The sequence below is a fragment of the Tachyglossus aculeatus genome, chromosome 10, assembly GCF_015852505.1.
Source record: "Tachyglossus aculeatus isolate mTacAcu1 chromosome 10, mTacAcu1.pri, whole genome shotgun sequence".
In the NCBI taxonomy this organism is placed as follows: Eukaryota; Metazoa; Chordata; class Mammalia; order Monotremata; family Tachyglossidae; genus Tachyglossus; species Tachyglossus aculeatus.
In genome coordinates this window covers 41,709,164-41,734,903 of record NC_052075.1, presented here as the reverse complement: position 1 = coordinate 41,734,903, position 25,740 = coordinate 41,709,164, and the positions used below count along the sequence as shown (strand labels likewise).

At 40.4% G+C, this 25,740-nt stretch overlaps 1 protein-coding gene across 1 annotated transcript in view; it reads left to right on the top strand.

The window, feature by feature from the left end:
• Window positions 1–25,740, top strand: part of GRM8 (glutamate metabotropic receptor 8) — a 438,522-nt gene that overhangs the window by 356,024 nt on the left and 56,758 nt on the right. Inside the window, exon 8 of the mRNA XM_038752335.1 lies at window positions 9,549–9,685. Within this exon, the coding sequence (XP_038608263.1) occupies window positions 9,549–9,685 (137 nt within the window). The remainder of the gene's footprint in view (window positions 1–9,548; window positions 9,686–25,740) is intronic.

Here is a 25,740-nt window from a genome sequence, read left to right as displayed (position 1 = left end):
TGGAAAAATTATGGCAACATAATAAATGCTCACTTCATACACTGGCCAATTATTCATTGACACTTGCCATAATTACCAAGAAATGGGTCTTTAAAAAACATAAATGATTTGTTACCCCTTTTCTCAACTTCATAAATCATTGTCTGAAACAGGCAGATCTTTCCTCAGTTTAATGTAGAAGTTGATGGACTGTGCCATTTTCCTGCTTTGTGAGTATCTCAAACACTGAAACATCTGCTCAGACAGAGTTCACCCTATCTAACTGACACAAGATAGCTGCAGTGAATTAATTAAAAAGTATCAATTCTGAGTGACACAGCATGCTTTACACTTTAAAACAGCAATCAGTGAAGTACAAGTAGAGCATAACAATGCTATAGAAATTTAGAGGAAGAAGAGAGATATTTAAACATCACATCTTTCATTTTCATGCTCCTTTGATCATTAGAAAGAGACTTCAACTTTCCCTTAAGGATGGGAGAGCTTAATCTTATTCAGCTGTGTAAAAATCGTGGTTACTCAGAGCTGCCAGTTGTTTGCCTCAGACGTTTGCAATGTCAGTGAAGAATCTTGGATGAAATCCTGTGTTTAACTGAGTAGAAGCAGCATATTCAAAGCTGACTCTTTTTATTAAGTTGAGCCTAAAGTGAGGATTTTTTTCACAAAAGCTATAAATACATATGGGAATTACTATTTATTTATCTATTGTGGTTTTGTAGTCATGCATAATCATGGTTGAACTTCAATTCTGTGCTAAATGTTTGTTTGCTGACACTATTTCAATGGTTGTGTGAATTCATAGTACACACATTAGAAATGTTCAGTAGATGACTGAATAATTTCATACAATTTTGGCTTGCAAGCTAGTCTAGGAGTCAGAAGGTTCTGGGTTCTAATTTTGACTCTGCCACTTGTTTGCTGTGTAACCTTGGGTGAGTCACTTCACTTCTCTGTGCCTCAGTTACTTCATCTGTAAAATGGGGATTACAACTGTGAGCCCCACGTAGGACAGGGACTGTGTTGAACCTGATTTGTTTGTATTCACCCCAGTGCTTAGTACAGTGCCTCACACATAGTAAGTGCTTTACAAATACCATAATTATTTTAAATCTCTCATCTCCTCACGCTATTATCTATCCCTTTTGGGTCACCTATGTACTTAAGTCCATTTCCCATAAGCACTTAGGTACTTACCTAAGCCCGTTCAGCACTTAAGTACATATCTTTATGCTCTGTTGCTTCCCCTACCTATAATTTGTTTTAATGTTTGTCTCCATGGCCAGATTATAAACTCCTTAAAGGACACAGATAGTGTCTACCTTCACTACTGTACTCTCCCAAGTACTTAGTTCAGTGTTCTGCACCCAGTAAATGATTTATAAATAACATTTTGATAATAAAGATAATTGTGGTAATTACTAAGCTTTTACTATGTTCCAAGCAGTGTACTACTAAGCATTGGGGAAATACATGATAATTAGGTCTGACATAATTCCTGGTCTACATGGGGCTCACGTTCCATATAGGAGGGGGAAACAGGTATTTCATCACCATTTTACAGATGAGGGACTGAGTGATAAGTGACTTACCCAAGATCATACCACAGGCAAGTGGCAGGACAGTGATTAGGATGCAGGTTCTCTAACTCCCAGGCTCTTGTTGTTTTATCTAGGCCACCATGCTGCTCTTGATTGATTAATAAGACTGGCAGTTGTCAGACAGCTACCTGGAGGGAAAGATAAACAGAAATTTTAATTTGGCAGTACTGAATTTTGGGGGCTAATTTGTGGTGAGTGCTCTGGTGATCTCCTTCTCAGCTTGGACATACACACATGAAGATGAATCCTGATCTTTGTCCCAGTGTGCTGTGCTGAGCAGGCAGGGTTGGGAGGGGAGCCGGTTGGGAATGAACTGTGTTTTAATAGTTCAGCTGTGGTCTTTTTCTCTGAAATATCTGGAAGCCAGATGAAGAAACAACTTTGTGTCCTGGGCAAATGCCCCAAGTCAACAGGTAATAATAATAATGGTATTTGTTAATGGCCTACTATGTACCAAGCACTGTTCTAAGCACTGGGGGAAATACTAGATAATCAGGTTGGCCCACGTGGGGGTCACAGTCTTAGTCCCCATTTTATAGATGAGGTAACTGAGACATAAAGAAGTTAAGTGACTTACCCAAAGTCACACAGCTGACAAGTAGCAGAGTCGGAATTCGAACCCATGATCTCTGACTCCCAAGTCCGGGCTCTTTCCACTAAGGTACGCTGCTTCTCTGATGCCTTCTATCCAGACAGGTGCCTCCTATCTGCATGACTATCACAAGGCACTCCTCCCAGCGTGGTGAACCAAGGTCAGTGTGGAAAGACAAGAAAGAAGGGCCACATACTTATTCAAATGCAAATAATGTAAAGAGGGTAATAATAATAATAATTTTGGTATTTGTTAAGCAGTTACTATGTGCCAAGCACAGTTCTAAGTGCTGGGTAGATACAAGGTAATCAGGTTGTCCCACATGGAGCTCACAGTCTTAATCACCATTTTCCAGATGAGATAACTGAGGCACAGAGAAGTTAAGTGACTTGCCCAAAGTCACACAGCTGATAAGTAGCAGAGTTGGGATTAGAACTAGAATCCACTCCCATGATTGGGATAAAATATACTTTGTGCTTCTTATTGCATCTGGGATAGTCAGTCACTGACTTAAAGTGTTTAGGCTCTGATGGCATATTGCTCTAGCCTAATTATCTTCCCCGGAATGTTCTTCAACATGTGTTCCTGTTTTAATTATAGTAAAGCCAGGTACAGTACATGTGGTGATATTAGCTTTTTGCCTCAGAGAGCAAAGCCCATTTCAATGCTTTTCTTATGTACAAAGATGGAATTTTTATTTAGGGACTTGTCTGTCATTGTCATTAATGCATATGCAGTGATTGTAAAGTGTATGGTAATACTCTAGTGACAATTTTAGATGTCTTTTTTAATAACTCAAAAGGCAGTATGTGTTTACTATTTTAAATTCCTTATTGTGTGATGGCTAAACACCCTCTGTGTATGAGAAAATGCATATTTAATAGCTGCACTTATCACTGAACCCTACCTAACTGATTACACTTTTGTCTGTTCTCAAAATACATTGCTTAGTTCTGCTTAATTGCTGATAATTCCTTTCTATTTCATTCCTTTAACTAGGCATTAAATGTTTTAATGGCTTCTTTTGTCTTTTCCTTTGTGGAGATCTTATTTCAATCCCCTAATTCGTCTGCTTCACTGAAATGCATATCCTGGGCACACCTAAGCTTTTTTTTTTCCATCTTCAAAGTTCATTCTTCTAATATGAGTGCTTTAATGCAATTAAATATTCTATTCTTCTTTCTCAAGTGCTACTCTTCAGTAATGACAAATAGCACTTTGCATTTATGCAGCATCATCAATTCAGGGATCACAAAATAATTTACTGGCCAGAAAGCATTATTGTGATCTCATTTTCCTTACAGAGAAAATAAGGAATGAAAACAATAAATGAGTCTCCTTGAATCATTCCAGTGAGTGAGCAATGGTGCCAGAATATAGAATGTGCTGGTCTCATAGTACCACATTTCTGACTTCTGGGAGACAGCACTCTCTTTTTGCCTTTTTCCATTCAACAAAGAAGTCAATTAAAGTTTTCTCTTTTTAACTAATAAGCTGTCCTTGAGCTATGCACAAATGCCAACCTGTTTAGAAGCTAGAATGGGGCCCACTTTTCAAATGAGGCCTGAGGAATGCAGAGCAGGTATATATGCACCTAAGTACTGATTTGTGTGCACAAATACAGGATTCTAGCTTTCTAAAATCATTAACCTAAACACAGAAGCAGTCCCAAAAGGCTTATGGTGAGACATTAAAGCTAACTATTGTCATATGGTGTAAACATTCTATTGCTCCTGGGACCTTCCAAATGCTGCTTCATCTCCTAGTATAGTATTGTTTTGTAGTTTGAAGAGGGAAATGCAGATATGTGACATTTTATGTGCCGGCAATTTGGTTTGTAAATGATAAAACTAAGGATGTGATCCTATTAAGTGTGCCTTTGTTTTAAGTGCTTAGTACAGTGCTCTGCACACAGTTAAGTGCTCAATAAATACGATTGATTGTTGTATTGCTAAAAAGCTCCATCAGAGATTGCTTTTCTGATATTGAGATGAGTGGGATGGACAGTGGTGTGATGGTGGCAGGTATTCTAGCAGTAACAAGCTGCTTCAGTGGGAGGAGTGTTAAGCTGGAAGGGGAGAGAGGGAGCTTTTTGAAAATATTTCTAACAATCTTTGTCTGGTAAGAAGGATTGTTAAAGTGTAAGTAGGGGTTGGAGGAGCCTGCTTGGGCAAACAGTTCCAGAATCATTTGACTTTCTTACCTGCCCTAAAAGCAGGTTTTGTTTAGTTAAATGCCTCAATTCCAATTTTGCCAATAAAACAAACATTAATTTCTGAAATCAATCTATCACATTTGAGTGCATACTGTGTGCAGAGCACTGTACTAAATGACTGGGAGAGTCCAATACAACAGAGCTGATAGACATGTTCCCTCCCCAGTCACTTACATTCTAGAAGGGGAGACAGATATTAATATAAATAAATTATGGATATGCACATAAAGACTGTGGGGCTGAGGGTGGGGTGAATGAAGGGTACAAATCCAAATGCAAGTGCAATCTCTGCCTGAAGTATAGATATTGATTGGCTCTTTAGGCACTGTCAACATGTAAACACATTTCATTGCTTAGATGAAAAATGGGTCATTTTATGGATGAACGTGCTATTTGGCACCAATTAATATAATGGTTTTAGGTCAGCTGATGTTTAGGGACATCTGACATCTTATTGGAATATTAAGAATGGATGTTTTGAAAATGCCTACTGATGAGCATTTCATGGGAAAGGGTGTTCTTTACACAATGGTAAACTAGTTGATTTAGTATTGGACTTCTGGGTTTTCTAGGGATTTGTTCCTTGAAATTAGGCAGGCTGATGGAGTCTCTTTTCCATGGAGGGTGTTTCATAGGGAAAGAGCTATGGGTAGTTAGCAGACATGGTGTAATGAGTCAGTTCAATAATAGTAAACTGTAGGTAAAAGGCCTGGGATTTAGGGCTCAATTTAAAGGTTTCTGAATGCAGACTTTATGTGACTGATGAACTCTCCATGAACAAATTAATTTTTCTTTTTCTCAAGTCATCCTCTCTTCTAACATGCATTTACCACTTCTCATGACACTTTTTTTAACATATTTTACATTCCCTGTATTTGAACATTTCTTTCTCCTGTATGTACATTATTTTATGTCTGTCTCCCTTATTATGTTGTGACCTATCTGTGGGCAGGAATCTGGTTTTCTTCTTCTACTGTACTGCACACAGTAGACATTCATTTAAAGCTACTGACAGGGCAGTCTCAGCATTCTCTTCCCTCTCAGTATTAATTTGATGATTGGCAAGTCCCTTGCCTATATCAAGGGCCAGGCAAAATCCACTGCTTCAGATTTTGGTCTCTGCAAGAAATAGTCCTTAAAAAATGGCTGCTGTCAGTTAATAAAGCGTGTCTTCATCAGAGAAATTCACAATTCCCCCAGGAGACAGGACTTTAAAATTACTCAAAAAAAAATTTCCAGGACTGTTGAGAGATTTTAAAGCATTTTTCTTTGATTATAATTCTAACCTGAGAAACCCTCATTAGCATTATCATTTCAGTTTTATTGTGTAGATTGATCAACCTATGTGTCTAACATTTAAACACTTGGTAATTATATGGGTGCTTCCTCTAGTTTTTTTGTTTTTTGTTTCATTTTCTTGCATTGTCATCTAAGGGTCTTCATTTTCTCCAAAATCCAGAAATATGTTTTTACACACTCATTTTTAAATAGATTTAGAGAACAAATCCACTACAATTTTTGACTAAAAGGTTAATTAAGTCCTTATAGAGGTAGGATCCAATGATTTTTGCTTTATAATTAAAATAATGCCTGCCAAATTGTATTCCAGTGGTCTTTGACTGTCTAAAATAATGAAGTTGAACATTTGCTTTCCCAAATGCCAGGTAATGGTAATTTGGTTCAGTAACCTAGGATCTTATAGGTCATTTGATATGTTACTTATATACATATGTACTATGTAATGCATATAGCTTAAAATAGTAAATACACGTATGTTATGTTTAACTATAAATACTATTTCACATATATACATGCTTTTATAGAGAGAAAGGGGGGAAGGGAAGCAGGGAGAGAGGGAGAAAGAAAGAGGGGCAGTAAGGGAAATGCAGAGGGAGAGGGGAAAGAAGAGAGGGAAGAAGGGAGAGAGAAAGGGAGAGGAAAAAGAGAGAGGGAGGTGAAGGGAGATAGAGTAGAACCTCTAGACTGTGAGCTTGTTATGGGCAGGTACTGTGTCTGTTTATTGTTGTCCTCGCCTAGATGCTTAGTACCGTGCTTTGCCCAAAATAAGCACTCAATAAATACAATTGAATGAATGAATCTCCTTAATTTGGACTTCACTAATCTGGTGTTTGTGATAATGCAACCTCCTCCATTCTCCATTTTACCTCATTAGCACTCCCAGGATTTGACCTAAAGAAGGAAGCTTTTGATCTGCCCTGTAGTAAACAAGGCTACAATTTGAACTGACAGTCAGCTGGAGATCTGCAGAGATTAGCAGGGAGGAGCAGCAGGGAGAAAGACTTGAATCTCAGCTGCCCTAGAAAGATTTAAAGAGACAGAGAAGAGAGCATTATAAAGAAACCACATAATTGAGGTACCTATGAACTAAACCAAAGTTTAATAAACATTTGGAAACACGAAAACACAGCAACATAGACGCCCCACTACCTCCAGTACCGGAGGGAGACCCCCCAAAAAATACTCGGGCAATTCAGGCTTTTCACAGATCCACCTAGACTTCCCTGTATTATCCTCCAATGGTAAGGGTTTTCTTCTGGGCAGCAGCAGCATGGGAGACAGTGGAGGGCCGAAACTTAAGTTTACTGTGCAGAAGAAGGCAATGGTAAACCACTTCCGTACCTTTCCCAAGAAAACTCTAAGGATACATTACCAGAATGATTGCAGATGGAGACTGTGGCAGTCTGGGAGAGATGTGTCTATGGAGTCGCTATGGGTCGGAGACGACTCGACAGCATAAGACAAGACTGTATGTTACAGTCATAGTTTTGAACTAGCCCTGCTGTTGGTACAGGGGCAGAAGCACTGCCCTGTACATCAAAGTTAAGCAGTGTGGCCTAGAGGATAGAGCACAGCCTGACAGCCAGGCTGCTATGTGACCTTGGGCAAGTCACTTCACTTCTCTGTGCCACAGTTCCCCCCATCTTTAAAATGGGAATTAATACTGTGAGCCTTATGTGGGACAGGGACTGTGTCCAACCTAATTGTCTTATATCTACCCAGTGCTTAGAACGGTGCCTGGTAGATAGTAAGGGATAAACAAATACCACAATTTTTATTAGTATTTGTAGTAGTATTATCAAGGATCTGGTGTTCTAGTCCCTATTCTGTCTGCTGGAATTTTGCTATCAGTGGTGATACTACAAACCACCTAAAATATTCTGGGAGGTAGGTCCAAGCAGGAATCCTGAAAAATAACTGCTAGCATGGGTGGAGAGGACCACAGTGGTCATCAAGGCAACCACCTGGTCAGGGTATGATTACAAAGCATTAGCACTATGCTGTGGTTGCTTCTGCTGACTGTGGGTGCACTGTGGTAAAATCTCTACCTGTCCTTTGCAATGTGTGGCACCCCTGTTTGCCTACTCACTCCTTGTGCTCCATGTCCTCGTGGGAACATGACTTGCAGGGAAAAGAGACTGTGGGTGGCCCAGAGCCAACCACTAAAATCAATTCCTTTGCATGGGGTCTTACACATGAAATGTCAAGACTGAGGTTCATCCATCATTCTTGAGGGGTGACTCCATCAGCAATTTGAAACCATCCTAGGAAGTGATAGGGCAAATGCCTGATGGTCTGAAGCACTTTGTCCTTTTTCAGCCCAGAGAAGCAATGGCATCGATCAACAGTATTTTTTGAGTATTTATTTACTTTGTGTAGAGTACTGTCCAGTGCTTAGAACAGTGCTTTGCACATAGTAAGCACTTAATAAATGCCATTAATATTATTATTACTAAGTGCTCAGGAAAGAACTTATGTGTATACCTGGTCTATGACAGCCACTTTTCTCTCCATCCTGCATGCATTTTGAACGTATAAAAAGACAAACAAAATGCCCTAGAATGATGCATGTGGGAAGGAACCAAAGGGTAATGGGGTGGAGAGATGTTGGTGTAGTGCAGTCTCAGAAGATAGAAAGGGGACCCAAAAGAGAAACTAGAATGGGAAGAGTATAAAAGAGGGAGGAGCAGGAAAGAACAGGAAGAAGAAAAGAGAAACAGAAAACAGGAAAAAGGAAATAGATCAGAAGAAGAGAAGCCAAGTATATATATTCCACAAGAGAGAAAAAAAGGATCATAAAATGAGAAGCCAGCAGACAACAGAAAAAAATGTCTGGGAAGAGGCAAGTGAAAGGAAATGATGGGAAAAGAAAGAAGAAAGCAAGGAAATGATGAAGAGAAGAGAGAGTCACAAGACAGGCACAAAAGAGGAGGGGAAATAAAGTTCTGGAAGAGGTAAGAGGTAAAGGAACTGAGAAGAGGAGGGGAGAGGAAGGGCATAGATTGGACCAAGGAATTGTGGGGAGTTTAGGTAGGAGGAAAAGGCTGTACTGAGTGACAAATCAAGATCTCCGGATTCATTTAGGAAACTAGTTGAGGGAGGAAATTTTTTAGAATGGGAAAAAGTCTAGCAGCAGGAGTAGAGATTGACCATGAGGACATTAAAAGAAGAGCAAGAAAGGGTGAGAGAGAAGACAAGAGAGGCACTTAGTGGAAGGAAATGAAAGGGGAGGAAGGAGGTAATTCAATTTCCCTTATCCTGCTCCCAGTTGAAGATTCCAAGTAGTGGGGTCTTGTGTAATGAAAACCAGGGGCTCCCTCTGGCCAAGGGTTACTATGTTTCCGTCCTGCATGAAATGTACACCCCTAGCTCCACCCATTTCTATCTGTAGGGGAGAAGATTAGCAGTAAAAGGTTTGGGGAAAGGACCAATTTAAAGTCCTGAGAGCTGTCTTGGGGAGGGGGGCCTGGGAGTCATATCACCTATATGTTTATTTCAAATTCCTTATTAAAGTATATTTTATGTATACAATGCTGAGCAGTCATAAATGTATTTATATTCCTCCATAGTCATACCACTAAAGATATCCAGTCCTATGTAATTCTCTTTTAGCATTATCTTTACTTAGCTTTTCATTCACTGCCTAACTCAATTACTGATCATATGCTTTCCCTGTCCTGCTCTCAAAGCTGAGTTTATCACCATGCAAATATCATTGCACGAAGAAAAACAAGTCTTTCAGAATCTTCTATCACAGTCTTTATATCTCAGATTATGGAATAATAAAGTTTCCAGCAGCATTTTCCAGAAGCACTTATTAAACTTCTTTTCTGAATATTTATAGGCAGCGCTGGGACACCAGTTATTTTCAATGAAAACGGCGATGCACCTGGACGTTATGACATTTTCCAGTATCAAATGACCAACAAAAGTACAGAATATAAAATAATTGGTCACTGGACTAACCAGCTTCATCTAAATGCAAGTATCAGTGTATTGTGGAAAGCCACTGGAATCGAAAATTTGATGTTTTTTAAAGAATGTACTGAGCAACAATGTCTTTTTTGATGTTCCCTTGTCATAAAAGTGAAAAGAAGGAATGCATGAACTGCCTTTAGGGCATATTCAGTATTTAACTGTCTGTTTATCATAAGTTGATTATTACAGTGAAGTGTTTTCACAGTGAAATGGAAGGAGTGATGGGGAGGTGGGGTTTTGCTTACCATACCTTTGCTTGGGGGAACTTTTTGTATAAAGACATTTTCTACAAAGGGGTTTTGCTGTGTTGCATTTCATTGACTTGGTGTTTAGCTATAACAACCCTCCCTATCGCCCTTCTTGATTCGGTGCTCTGCTCACAGTAGGTGCTTATAAATGTAAATACTACTGCCTCCTCCTTGATTCTGCCAGGAGTCAGTTTTTGAATCAGAAAAGTTATTGTGGTTTTTAGTTCTGATCTGTGTCCCCCTGCCCTCACCAAGATCAAACATTAAATTTGTTGTAATTTAGTATTTTAAAAAATCCCCTAAAGAAGCCAGATAATCAAGTAATTCTTTTCATCATTTAATGACTTTTCACACATTCCCGGGATGGGAAATAAAAGGGTGAGAGTTTGTATTGCCCTTCTTGATTCAGTGCTGTGCTCACAGTAAGTGCTGATAAATACAAATACTACTGCCACCTCCTTGCTTCTGTCAGTATACGTGGGCTTGCCATGTAAAGCTGGAGAGAGAGATAGGTGGGGTTTCCAAGCATGGCAGGGCCCTTAAAGATGGTGAGTCACGATTGATGTGATTTAGGGAACAGAGAAGCCAGGGAGCATGCCCAAGGGTCCCTCCAGAGATATCCACCCTCCGGCTCTATCTCAACTATACCCCAGCCATGTCTGGGATTCCATCAGGGCAATCTGACCGTGGTGCCCAACTTCTAATGGAATGACATTCCCTTTAGCCTGTAGAAAGTGGCAGTGGGTGATGAGGGACGGAGCTTATGTAATTGGTGAAGGAATGGCCTTCCTCTTGTGGATGAGGAAGTTGAGGTCAAGGGGCAAACTAAATTATTGAAAGTCCTCCTCTCTACCTTTGGCCAAGCCAGGAATGACTAGAATATATGTCTTTCATACTAGCTAGTAGGATAGTTCTGCATCACTGCATCATTCATAAATAGACCAGGAGAGAGGTTAATAAGTGATGTCACTCTCTGTTCTAATACAGGCCAGTTCCAGTTTTCCTTATCTTCAGTAATCTTAGTGTTGTGCTCTCTAGGCTACTCATAAAAGTCTTTTTCCCACATGAACAATTAATAGGCCGCAATAGCACCAGCTAACTGGTAGAGATTTCTGAACAGAAAAGGGGCGTGGATGGTTACACTTGACACTTTTTCATTTGTATTGCAGTAGCATTTGAATTTACCCAAAAGGACTTGATATAATATTTTAATGCATTTTGGGCTTTGCATGTCCAAATGTGATCCCTGAAGTGATGTATTTATTCAGGAGCGATTCTCTATAGTGCTCAGAAAAGAAGCAGATGATAAGCAGCCACAAAAACAGCAATAGAGTATTTGCAATTTATTGCTCCTCTGAGTCTCCTTCACAATAATTATCACAGCACTACCAACAATAATGCATAAAACAGACTTACATTTCTAGCCACGGCTATGATAAACCACCTTACCACATCTCCAGTTTATTTTGTATTGGTGTACGGCTAGACCCCTTACATCTTTTTCTTGGATCCAAATTGAAATCCACCCAAACAGGTCCTGCAATAATGTGTCCTGGCCCTCATGGCTGCTATTGTGCTGAAACAAAACCCCTTTTGAAAGAGCCTTAGATGAGAGTGTGCTAGACTCAGGATTCAAAGCTGAGCTGCTTGAGGAAAATTGGATTGGTCAGCTTCTGAATCAGAAAAGCTATTTTGGTTTTTAGTTCTGCTCTGTGTCCTCCTGCCCTCACCAAGACCAAACATTAAATTTGTTGTAATTTAGTATTTTAAAGAAAGCTCCTAAAGAAACCAAATAATTAAGTTTTTTTTAATTATTTAATGACGGTTTCACACATTCCCAGGATGGGAAATAAAAGGGTGAGAGTTTTTGTGTGTGTGTGTGTGTGTGTATGTGTGTGTGTGCATGCAAGAGAGGGAGAGAGCTAGAAAGAAAATCAGTATATTATTGGGAGCCCACTTCTCTCTCTCTCTCTCTGCTTTGTTATCCAGAATTTTTAACAAACCACTATCTCCCCATTTTTTCTTCCTCCATATACCTGTAAAATTTGAATCAGAGACACCACATCTGACTTCTAGAGCAGAGCCACCAGTAACACTTTTGTGTCATACTAACATGAAATGACAAAAAGGGGTCACAAACAATGAGGCCCTAGAATGCAGTCAGACTCCCTGTATTAGAGCAATGCTCATCTCATCAGCCCTTCCCTGGGGCAGGAGGACATGTGCAGAGAATGTGAGGCAGCCAGATACCCAAACAGCTGGTCTCTAGGGAAAAAGTGTGGCCAGAAGAAATATGCTAAGCACACAATTGAATAAAATATCAAGTTATGGCATAGTTATGGACAGATAGTAGGCAGCATCAGACCATAATAATAATTGTTATTTTAGTTAGGCACTTACTATGTGCTAAACACTATACCAAGCTCTGAGGTAGATACAAGATAATCAGGTCAAACACAGTCCCTGTCCCATATGGGGTTCACACTCTAGGGGAGGGGGAGAACAAGATTTAATTCTCCCATTTTGCAGATGAGAAAACTCAGCCCTAGAGAAATTAAGTGGCTCTGCTGTGTGGTCTTGGGTAAATCACTTAACTTCTCTGTGTCTGTTAGATTATCTGTAAAATGGGGATTAGTATTGTGAGCCCCAGGTGGGACGTGGACTGTGTCCAATCTTATCAATTTGTATCTAACCCAGCACTTAGTGCAATGCCTCGCACTTAGTAAGTGCTTAATAAATACCCCAAAATGTGGCTTAGTGGAAAGAGACTTGGCTTGGGAGTCAGAGGTCAAGGGTTCTAATCCCGGCTCTGCCACTTGTCTGCTGTGTGACCTTGGACAAGTCACTTCACTTCTCTAGAGAAGCAGCGTGGCTCAGTGGAAAGAGCACGGGCTTTGGAGTCAGAAGGCATAAGTTCAAATTCCGGCTCTGCCAATTGTCAGCTGTGTAACTTTGGGCAAGTCACTTAACTTCTCTGTACCTCAGTTCCCTCATCTGTAAAATGGAGATTAAGACTGTGAGCCCCACATGGGACAACCTGATCACCTTGTATCCCCACAGTGCTTAGAACAGTGCTTTACACATAGAAAGCACTTAACAAATACCATTATTATTATTATTCTCTGGGCCTCAGTTCCCTCATCTGGAAAATGGGGATTAAAACTGTGAGCCCCAGGTGGGCCAACCTGATGACCTTGTATCTACCCCAGTGCTTAGAACAGTGCTTGGCACATAGCAAGCACTTAACAAATACCATTATTATTATTGTTATTATTATTTGCTGAAAGTCATACACTCCCTGTGTGTGTTAAGTTCCAGATCTGGAATAAGATTCTTGGCCACTAATCAACCAAGGGTTCAGGTATCAGAACTGGCCTTGGGAAAATCTCAATATGATGAGGGAGAAATGAAAGCAGTCCCTGTGGGTAGCAAGACTTGGAAATTTCCCATAGGGGCAACGTGAAAGAGGTGGTGGTGGTCTTACCAGCCACACTTGCAAATTGATAAAAATCTCATGGTTGGTAGCATCATCTAACCTGAAGTACACTCAGCAACAGAGCTCACCTGAGGGCATGTGAACAAGCAGTTCCTTCAGAAATGCCACATACCCACTCCAAACAGCTCCATGTTGGTAGAAGAACCTTCCCTTACTCCCTAATTGCATTCTAGCTAAAACACATATTGAAAACATACACTGTGGAAGAACTGAGTGTACAGTGATATATCCTGTATAAAATTTAACTGTAAAAATTAAACACCAGCTGAATAATTTCATATACCTTCTAATTCTGTTATATTGTACACTTAACTGTGAGTGATCATGAGCAAGTCACTTAACTTCTCTCGACCTTAGTTTCCTCATCTGCAAAATGGGAGAATTAAAGACCCTTTCTCCCTGTTCTCTAGAGTGTGAGCCCCTTGTAGGACAGGAACTGTGTCTGAGCTGATTACCTTGAATCTACCTCAATACTTAGTATAGTGCTCTGCAAACAGTAACAGTAGTGCTCAATAAATATGTTTGAGTGATATATATAATAATAGCCTAAGGATTGGTAGGAAGAGTTTGGACCTTAGGGGCATTTTAATCCTATGTATTCCTGATTATATTTTTAACCCAGTTTATTAAATCAAGCATTCCTTATCTTGAACAATGAACAGTTAGGCAAAATCCTCTTACATTTGTTTAGCCTTTATTCCTGCTCTGATCATTAGTTTGTTCACCTTTATGGAAAAATGTATATACTTCAAAAGTTACAGTCAGCAAATATGAATTGGTTATTTTGATTTAGTTTTCTATTCAGTCACCTCAGTATATTCATGAAGGACATTTCATCTCCCAGTGAGCAAATTTGAACAATTAGGCCTCTTTATTTCACCAGACAGAATTTCTCAAGTGGCAGGTTGTCCTTATTAGTGACTATGAACCATATTGCAACCTGGAGGTTCAGAGTAAACAGCAGTCTCTGAACTGTCAGAAGATTAACCATATGCTGTTCTCAGCCTACAGGGGGAGGGTAGGGGAGGAAGCTTTGCTGCAAATAACTGAGGGGCTCCTTTGGTGCTTTCAAGCAGCAGCCATTTTATTGAAATGCAATAGGAATGAACTGCTTCTTACTGTTTCATCCTTCCTTCTTTGAATTTTGGTCTTAGATTTGGTATACATGCAAGCTACAAAAGATCAGCCCTGGGGTTATTGCAGCCTCTCTAAATATTGGTTTGAAATGAGTACTTTTGCTGATCTGAGTCTCACTAGAGTGAGGAAATTGGGGGTGGGGGGCAAGTAGCTACTTTACTTGATATTTGCCACAATCTCATCCCCACAGAACTTATGCATATATCTGTAATTTATTTTAATATCTATCTCCCCCTGTAGACTATAAGCTTCTTATGGGCAGGGAACATGTCTATCAATTCTTATAATAATAATTAATAATAATAATTATGGTATTTATTAAGTGCTTACTACGTGCCAAGCACTGTACTAAGTGCTGGGGTGAATACAAGTAAATCAGGTTAGACACAGTCCCAATAATAATAATGATGGCATTTATTAAGCGCTTACTATGTGCAATGCACTGTCCTAAATCCCAATCCCATGTGGGCTCCCAGTCTCAATTTCCATTATACAGATGAGTTAACTGAGGCACAGAGAAGTAAAGTGATTTGCCCAAGGTCACACAGCAGACATGTGGCAGAGCTGGGATTAGAATCCATGACCTTCTAACTCCCAGTCCCATGCTCTATCCATTATGCCATGCTGCTTCAACCCTTCCAAGTGCTTAGTACAGTGCAGTGCAGACAATAAGCACGCAATACCATTGATTGATTGTTCTGTGATTCTCTGTGATGAGTGTGTGTGTATGAGAGAGAGAGAGAGAGAGAGAGAGAGAAAGAGAGAGAAACTGTTTTTTTCCTAGATGTCACTAGAGGGTTATTGTCCACAGGATTCTTTATATCAGGTGCCCCCCGAAGAAGAACGAAAATCTTCTTTTATTGTGCCGGAAAGATAAGATTCTTAAAGTACTTCCTTTTTCTTTATGACCAGAGTTGTGAAAAGGATTGTGACACAAGAAAATCCAATATGATGACTTATAAAATGGGAAGATGGGAGTTCAAACTGGACTAATGGAAGAATGAGTTTACAACCATTTAATTAAAACTGACGTGGTCAAATCTGTTGTTACTGTTAAAATGAGCTCTGGGGCATTGTAGAAATTTGCTGAAGCCATCACACAGTCCATCGTTAGCTATAAATCTTGACAACTTGTGATTGACTAATGAAGTGCTTAAAACTGGAAAAGGGCCCAATGTAGAACTTACCTTTTAAGAAGAGAATGAAGATCGCTGTGGGAATTTGGGACAAGCTAATTCAATTCTTTATACCTGGAAAAATAAAACATAAAATCAAATAGGTTAGCAGCAGAGCCAGTGGAAAAAGCATGGGCTTGGGTGTCAGAGGACATCATCATCATCATCAATCGTATTTATTGAGCGCTTACTATGTGCAGAGCACTGTACTAAGCGCTTGGGAAGTACAAATTGGCAACATATCGAGACAGTCCCTACCCAACAGTGGGCTCACAGGGTTCAATATTCTGACTTCGCCCTTTCATTCATTCATTCATTCAATCGTATTTATTGAGCACTTACTGTGTGCAGAGCACTGTACTAAGCACTATCCAGAAACAGAGAGAGATAATCCCTACCCAACAATGGGCTCACAGTTTAGAAGGAGTTTCTGTTTGATGTGCAGGTGGATGGGCAACCAGTGGAACTAAATGGGGAGTGGGGAGATATGGACTGAACATTTTTTCAGAAAAATAATTGGGGCATCAAAGTGAAGTGTGGCCTGGAGAGGGGAGAGACAGGAGAATGCTGACAGCAGCTTTTTTTTTAACAGTTTCTATATGGTGAGCTCAGGTGGCATCTCTGCCATCAGGGTGAACGGAGGGGCAATTTACAGATCCATGTCCCTAAATCTCAGGTACTGTTGTATGGTTGTAGACCACTGTGAGACAGCAGTGGCACACAGACCAACTTAGGAGAGGTGGCTCTTTATGAGTAGACTCTTCGTACCAGTTGTGTGTCAGAGAGCAGAAAGCACCAAATGCTTCAGTAAACAGCTGTAGACTCCCAGCAAAGAGTAATCCATTCATAATCACCTTGTGGCAGGGACTGTTGGCTGAACATCAGTCTTTTTTTCCAGCCCACACAATCAATTAATGATGAACATCAGGAACCCCATTTTGGAACATGAAACTCTCCTGACCTAGTGGCCCACTGCCAATCTTGAAGAGTATAATTAGTGATGTTCCACCTGTATTTGTCCTGAGCTCAATGCTGTTAAGTTTTTTTTCAATGAAGAGAAAATAAAATTTGATTTTTTAAGTCTCAGGACAACACCATTTGGAAGGGAGAGCTAGCAACAGAATAGGCAGGAAGTCAGTATGTTTGTCTGGAGAATTCATCAGAAATAAAGGAAAAGAGGTTGAATAGGGTCAATTACAGGTGAAGAGGGAAGATCAGCTGCAAAAAATAACAAAATGGGAATTGCCAAGCTGAACACGAGTCGGTAATGCAATACAGTACCCAAACCCTGCATAGAAGGGGAAAAAACATCATGATGACCCCCTCCCCTGATTGTCCATAATCCAATCTATGTCCCTTGCTACCAATTCTTTAATTGCACATGTGCCAATTGCCCATGCCTTGTTTGTAATTTACTCTTTGATGTGCCGATCATACCCACTTTGGGCTGCTGGATTAGGTGCATTTTAATGCCTGAATTCATTTTGTATTCACCCCAGTGCTTAGTATAGTGTTCAGCACAAAGCAAGTACTCAATGAATAGTATTACTACTACTATGGTTCCTCTGATGTGTTGTTGGTCTAGACTGCCCTATGGCTATGGCGTGTTTTTGACTTGGGCTAAAAGCTAAGAGGATGCTGCATATTCACTGAGTTCCTCTACTGGCATATTTCAGGAGCTGCCAGGTTTCCTTGTAGCTCACACTTAGATAACTTTACCTCCGGCTGCCCATGAAGTTGGCAAATTTTATTGTGGACTGGCTGTGTTCTTCGATTCTCTATGAATCAGATTTAACTTTCAAATAAAGGCAGGGAAGAGTACATCAACACTGCCAACAAGAAGGAAATTTTCAATTGACAAAAATTGTGTGGGAGGCTAGCAGCTGGGAAATACTTCCTAGAAATCTTAACCAGATAGTGTCACTTGGCACGAACGAGACTTGTTAGGCTTGGATAGCCAGCTCTCATCCCCTGGGCAAGCTTCATGAGGCAGCAGATAGTGCAGTTGCATGTTAAACTCTCAGTTTAAAATGATAAACCCTCTTAAAATGTTTGAAAGTTATAGTTTGCAATATAAAATGAAAATAAATGGACTAGAAGGACTGACCTCTTTATATGTCTTATACTTAGTTTTATAGTGATGATAGTGCCAGAATTTCCCATCATAAGTGATGAATGAAGTGCAGTCGATTCACACGGACTTTGGTTCTGAGAGCCTGAATGAAGGGATTGATTTCAGTGCAAGTAGTTTGTACAGTGCCACTCAGTCTTTTGTCCCTATCAATCATGTCGTCGTCACCCCCCCCATCACCCCCCCCCCCCCCCGACCCCTCCGGTAGCAGTTGGGGCAACAAGTGAGTAGGTGGGCAAGGAAAGAGCACATTGCCAAATTCATGCACTGATTTTATGTACCAAACCAATTTATCCCCCAAATGACCTCAGTCTAGTGCCAGTTTTGAGCATGCCCTAGACAACAGGCAGTTGCCATAGTAACCACCTCCATGGTCATTGCATTCATTCATTCAATCGTACTGAGCGCTTACTGTGTGCAGAGCACTGTTCTAAGCACTTGGGAAGTACAAGTTGGCAACATATAGAGACATTCCCTACCCAACAACAGGCTCACAGTCTAGAAGCGGGAGACAGACAACAAAAACGTTGCAGTCTTCACCATCCCTGTTGGGCAGTCATTTTACAGAATTCCTTGTGAATCTATCCATGAAGTAAGTTGTTTTGGGTAGTTCTTTGGCCAGAAGCTTTCACCACTGTTGACATAACCCCAGAAGTTACTTCACTACTTGGGGCTGTTTCACCCTCCCCTCACCATGGTGAGTTGTGGGTTAGATTTTAGCTGGGATTTAATAGTAAACAAATACATAAAGAAACATAATTTGATTTCCACATAAATGTACCTGTAGCACATTCAGAGTTTAACCACATAATTTCTACAGGAATGTTGTTAAAGTACAAATGCTGTTGAGGTTGATGGGTTGGGAACTGTACTTAATAATAATAATAATAATAGTATTTGTTAAGTGCTTACTATGTGTGAAGCACTGTTCTAAGCGCTGGGGGGATACATGGTGATCAAGTTGTCCCACGTGGGGCTCCCAGTCTTAATCTCCATTTTACAGATGAGGTAACTGAGGCACAGAGAAGTTAAGTGACTTGTCCAAAATCACACAGCTTTCAAGTGGCGGAGCTGGGATTAGAATCCATGACCTCTGACACCCAGGATCATGCTCTTTCCACTGAGCCATGCTACTTCTTTCACTTTGTGAGATTCATTCATTCAATTGTATTTATTGAGTGCTTTTTTGAGATTAAATAATGAATCTCAGTTTCAGACTGAAGTACTTGTTTAAAGCAAAGCAGCATGCTGAGCCATAAAGAAATCTGGAGAGAAGATGGAAGAGATTCATTAGAAACCATACAAACCTGAATGAGAATACTTTAAAAAATGGTAATAGAAGTGGTAACTGTGATATTTGAGTGTGGCCTAGTGGATAGAGAGCATGAGTTTAGGAATCCAAAGACCTGGGTTCTAATCCTGGCTCTGCCATTTTCATGCTGTGTGACCTTGGACAAGTCACTTAACTTCTCTGTTCCTCTGTTTCCTCATCTTTAAAGTGGGGATTCAATCCCTGTTCTCCCTCTCACTTTGTTTGTGAGCCCCTTGTGGGGTAGGGACTCCATCTGACCTGATTATATTGTCTCTTCCCTAGCATTCAGTACGGTGCTTGGCCCATAGTAAGCACTGAATAAATACCACAACTATTATTATTCAACTTTTTTCATCTTTAAAGTTGCATTTTACTTAACGTAATTAATTGAAATTCTGTAACAAAGAAGTCTGACTCTTCTGAAATATACTGACCAGGCCTTCTTGAGAGTGACTTATTTGTGTTTTTGTGTGCATCAGTTGCATCTGCAAAGTGCTTTTCATTTAAGGAAAGGGAAAGTTAAGATGGCCAGGCTAGGAAGCTACCTTGACTACCTACAATGACACCTACAATTCTGAGACCAGAGTTGCTGATCATTCCATCAACAAAAACACATTTTATTTTGAATGGATGGAGCTTCATTGGATGGCCAAGTAATAGATTTGACAAAGCTCCCAGAAAAGTTCTATTGGCTTCCCCTTGGAAGTTTAGCTTGGCGCTAAACAGAAAAAGAAACACCAGAGAACATAGGAAGGTTACTCGCTTCTTCTGAGACAGAGCATAGGACTCAATCAGATTGACAGTTCAACGTTTGAGTCATGGTGTGTTCTCCTTAGCTAATAGAGTCAGTATTTACCAGGGAATCTCTTCACAGGAAGTACAGATGCCAGATTTAACAGCTTAGTCAATCGATAACATCAGACAAGAGATGCAGTCTTAGTGATGGTCTGCTTCAGCCAAAAAGGAGCCAGGAAAGAGATGAAAGCAGCACTTTCAAAAGAATCTAATTAGGAGGAAAACGATAAGAGCTGCGTGGCTCAGTGGAAAGGGCATGGGCTTGGGAGTCAGAGGTCATGGGTTCTAATCCTGGCTCCACTACTTGTCAGTTGTGTGACTTCGGGCAAGTCACTTTAACTTCTCTGAGCCTCAGTTACCTTATCTGTAAAATGGGGATTAAGACTGTGAGCCCCACGTGGGACAACCTGATCACCTTGTATCCCCCCACAGCGCTTAGAACAGTGCTTTGCACATAGTAAGAGCTGGACAAATGCCATCACTTATCCCAGAGTTTAGAACAGTGCTTTGCACATAGTAAGTGCTTAGCAAATACCATTATTATTATTATCATTATTATTATTATTATTATTATTATTTTATTAAAAAGAGCCTAAGAACCTGGGGTACTTGGAGATTCTATGGGGTTGGGGGTGGGGGGGGGGGGAATGAACCTGATTTTGTAAATGTATCTTTAAAAATTAAAGCAGTGTGGTACCACAGGTAGCCCATTGATGAGAAGATATAAAAATATATGTGTATTTTACATTGGAGTTGAACAGACATCTAATTTGGGGACTGAAAACATATAAGACCACATAGAGTTGGATTTGATCGTGCCAACTTTGATTTTAAGCATTCTGGATGGCAGCACTAATGATTTCTTTTCACAGAAATGGACTTCAGGGTTACTCCAAGCCATGGCGTACACACTAAAGGGGAGCTGTGGAAAAGGTTGTGGGAACTTGGATAATAATTTATTTATCATTAGAAAGATTTTAGGATGCCCGAAAAATTTCTGTAGCTTGGGAAACAACTCCCAAAGGACCCTTTTCTCACTTAGTGATGGCTAGAAAAAAAAACTACTGAATTCTAATCCTGGCTCTGGCACATGTCTGCTGTGTGACCTTGGGTAAGTCACTTCACTTCTCTGGGCCTCAGTTTCCTCATCCAGAAAATGGGGATTAAGATTGTGAGCTCTATGTGGGACAGGGACTGAGTCCAACCCAATTACCTTCTATCTACTTCAGTGTTTAGTACAGTGCCTGGTACATAGTAAGCACTTAACAAATACTATAATTATTATTCTTGTTATTAATAGTGGTAGTAGTAATAGTAAAAGAGAAAATTCTCCAATGAGCTTGGGGTTCTTTAAACTTTAAATTCTGTTTAGCCGTAAAATTGTAAAAAGAATATTATCTTCTTTCCCTTAGGTCAACATATTTTTCTGGTTATGAAATAGTCCCACCCCTGTCCCGTTTCAGATTTTCAGGAAAATACCTGGTTGTGTCCCTGTGTCCATGACATGCAATCTAATAATGGAGAAAAATGAATACAAATGATCAAATATACACTAGGTAAAAGAGTAATGAATGTTATTTATTGAGAGCTTACAGTGAGCAGAGCACTTTACTAAGCACTTGAGAGACTACAGAGTTAGACATGTTCCCTGACCACGAATTTAGAGTCTAGGTTTTAATTCCTGGAATGCTCAGATTAGTGGCTAATTACAATTGGGGAAATATGCTAGATTTTGACCCTTTGATATGAAATAGATGGCTTTTTATTATAGAGACATCTTAGAGCACAGGGAAATTATGCTGGCATGTAACGCTCCATGCCCAGTGCTCTGGTATTTTTCCTGTTGCAGTTTTCAATTACTAGCTCAGATCTGCCTTTTGTTACAATAAAGCCACACAGGTGGAGAAAGTGGTGCTGGTTAATGTGGGTCCATTAACCTTCCACCTCTGAAAGCATGTCTGCAGCTGGGGTTACATATCAAGTGGCAATGAATTGGGAGGACGCATCCTTCCAGATCATAAAACCATCCATAGATTTAATATATTTAAATTGCTGGATGGGCAGAATCATGGGGAGGAATGGGTTGTGGAGTCAAAATCCAAATGCTGCCAGGGAGAGTTGTTTGCAACTTTGGAAGATTTTTAATTTACACACCGATTCTGTGCAATAGAAGTAAATCTTCCTGGTCCCTTAAAAAACAGCGTTTGGAGGGGTCTGAGACTTGGAGATCATCCGAGTGCCCAAGGTGGTCCAACAAATCAGTCACAGAAAGAGGATTGGAATTAAGTAAGAGTAGTAGCATTTATTAAACACTTTCCATGCAGAGCACTATACTATGTGCTAGGAAAGAATATACAGGTGGGAATAAGACACAATGCCTGCCCTCAGGAGGCTAATAATCTAAAAATAAAATCTACTAGCTTTGTTATATTGTACTCTTCTAGGAGTGCTCTGTATACAGTAGTAGTTCAATACATATCACTGATGGATTGATTGAAGGGGGAGAAGGGACTGGCAACAGATACATAAGGAGAGATGGAACAAAACAATAAGGCAACATAATGACAAAAACAAAACTCTGTAGGATGTCTGTGGTTACAGGAGCAGATTTCAGGCTCCTTGTGGCTCAGTGTCCACAATCTAAACCACGGCCAAGGAGAACACTACAACAGCATGTGCCACGGCCTTCCCTAGCAGCTAGGCTGTTGCTTAGTGGCTGAGCCTGGCCTCTCTGACACATTAGGAGACAGAAGTTAGACTGTAACCTTGCTGTGGGAAGAGAAACAGTGATGTCCAGTGGATAGAGCACAGGTCTGGGAGCCAGAAGGACCTGGGTTCTAATCCCGTCTCTACCACTTGCCTGCTGTGTGACTTTGGGTAAGTCACTTCACTTCTCTGTGCCTCAGTTTCCTCATCTGTAAAATAGATGTAAAATAAAATGTTTAAGACAGTGAGCCTCATGTGGGAATGGAATGTGTCCAACCTTATGAGCTCGTATCTACCCCAGGACTTAGTAGAATGTTGGGAAAATAATAAGCGCTTAACAAATTCCATTAAAAAATGTGTCTATTATATTGTTGTATTGCACTCTCCCAAGTCTATAGAACAGTGCTGTGCACACAGTAAATCCTCAATAAATACGATTATCCGACTGATTGACAGCCATCCACATCATCGCATGCCTCTTCTAAACGAATAGTGTGAAAACTCTTGAAAACAAGCCATTGATTGATCATCAATCGTATTTATTGAGCGCCTACTGTGTGCAGAGCACTGTACTAAGCGCTTGATGCTTAATGCTCTATGGGAATGATTAAGACATCAGACATTTTCTCAAAACTACCTTGACCTTAAAGGAATTAAATCAAACATAGATTTATGCCAGAAGTTTTCAATCAAGGGTACTAAATACTCCTAGGAGTTGTATCAGAAGACTGCAGTGGGTGGGGCCAGTATGGAAATAGCAGCAGTAGTTCATCCTGTCACTGCTAAGCTCTTTTAGCTGATGAGGTGAGAACTCTTTGGAACTCAACAACGAAGCCGTTCAACGGCTGGAGAAGGAGAGAAGATAAGTTGTTCTTGCAGCTGCCACCATTTTTAAGCACTCACTAGGTATCAAGCACTGTTCTAAGTACTGGGGAAGATGCAAGTTAATCAGGCTGAATATAACCCGTCCCACATAGGGTTCACAGTCTAAGAAGGAGGGAGAACAGGTATTCATTCAATTCAATTGTACTTATTGAGCTTTTATTGTGTGCAGAGCACTGTACTAAAATGCTTGGATGAGTACAACACAACAATAAACAGACACATTCCCTCCCCACAATGAGCTCACAGTCTAGAATCTTCATTTTGCAGTTGAGGAAACTGAGGCACAAAAAAGTTAATTGACTTTTAACAGTGGGAGGTTTGTGGTCCTCCCATATATTGTGTTTATTTTCTGGGAGCTCCGCAAGAGGGAGTCCTGGAGCAAGAATTAGCTATAATTTTGCAGTTTCTCCCCACTTTCTTTGCTCTTTTCTGGTGGATTCATAGGTGTGTGTCTGTGTGTGTGCGTGCGTGCCTGTGTATGTGTGTGAAAGGTGGGTGTGTCAGCGTAAGAGGGATGTGAATGGAGGGTAGTTCATTCATTCATTCAATTGTACTTATTGAGCGCTTACTGTGTGCAGAGCACTGTACTAAGCGCTTGGGAAGTACAAGTTGGCAACATATAGAGACGGTCCCTACCCAACAGTGGGCTCACAGTTCACACAATGCCTTGAGACAAAAAGTATGATTCCAAAAGGAGTATGGAGGACCTGGGTTCTAATCCCAGCTTTGCTTATGTATATACCCACAATTTATTTATATTACTCTCTGTCTCCCCTGTAAATTTGATGAGGGGAGGGAACATGTCTACCAACTCTATTATATTGTATTCTCCCAAGTGCTTAGTTCTGTGCTCTGCACACCATAAGCACTCAATAAATATGATTGCTTGATTATCACTTATTTTCAGTGTGTCCTTGGGCAAGTGACAACTTCTCTATGCCTCAGTTTCCTCATCTGTAAAGTGGAGATTAAATCCTACTCCTTGTGGGACAGGGAATACATCCACCCTGATTCTTGTATGTACCCCAGTGTTTACTATGTTTGGCACATAGTAAGAGCTTAATAAGTACCATAATAATTATTATTGTTGTCCATACCATTATTATTATTATCATCATCATCATCATCTCTTCCCCAGGCCAGAGGCTGGGTCACTTCATTTGTTCATTCCAGCTATCCCCACAAACCGAGACTGAAATATGTCTTTCCCCTAGATCTTAATAAGTGAATGGCAAGGTCTTCAGACCTGCAATAAATATTCACATTTCACCTTGTCTGCTGGCCTCTGGAGAAAGGCTCCTTCTTCCAGAAATCGGGGGTTGTAGGTGCAAACGTAGGGCTAGGACTCTTTAACCACTCCACCCCTTTCCCAGGACAGAAACTTGAACTCTTTAATGACCTCCTGCTCACCCCAGCTCTCCCAAACCCTGACTCACTTGTGACTTTATGTAACCTAATCAAAGAAAGGAAATTAGATCTATAAAGAAATAGGCTAGGGCATTTATAGGTGAGCATAAAAAAGACAATATGACCCTGGAAAACTCCACAAGGAAATTTAGATTAAATTTATCTTTGAGGAGAATTGTTTCACAAAAGTTGACTTCATATGCTTATAACCAATTATGTGCAAAGTCATAAAAATGGTCCCCTAGGCCAGCGTTCTGCCTCCAGCAGTGCCAACAAAGGGCGCTTCGGGGAGCAAAATGATGGTTGCAATCCCTACACTCATCTTCATGGTTAGGGTTTCCCTCTCACTCCATCAGACCTATTGCACATCCCTCTATTAACTCTTCTTGAGCCTTCTGCCTTCTCTAACTTTTCCTTCTGGCTTTGTCAACACATCCCTCTTGAGTTTATCCTTTGTGATCAATGCATTCAAAAAAGCCCTTCTTGAACCTTCTAATAGTTTCAGCCTGAAGAGCTTCTCATAGTACATAATTGCAAATACCACTCGTTAGGTGAAGAAGTGTTTCCTTTTGGCAGTTTTGACCTTCCCACCCTCCAGCCTCACTGGGAGTTCCCATATCCTGACATGGGATTTGGTAGACAGCAATCCTGTGTTATCCTTGACCATATCCTTGATGATTTTGTAAATTTCAACTATGTCTTCTGTTAGCTTTTGCCTTTCCATCCTAAATCGTGATATTTTTAACCTCATTTCATTCAGGAGGGT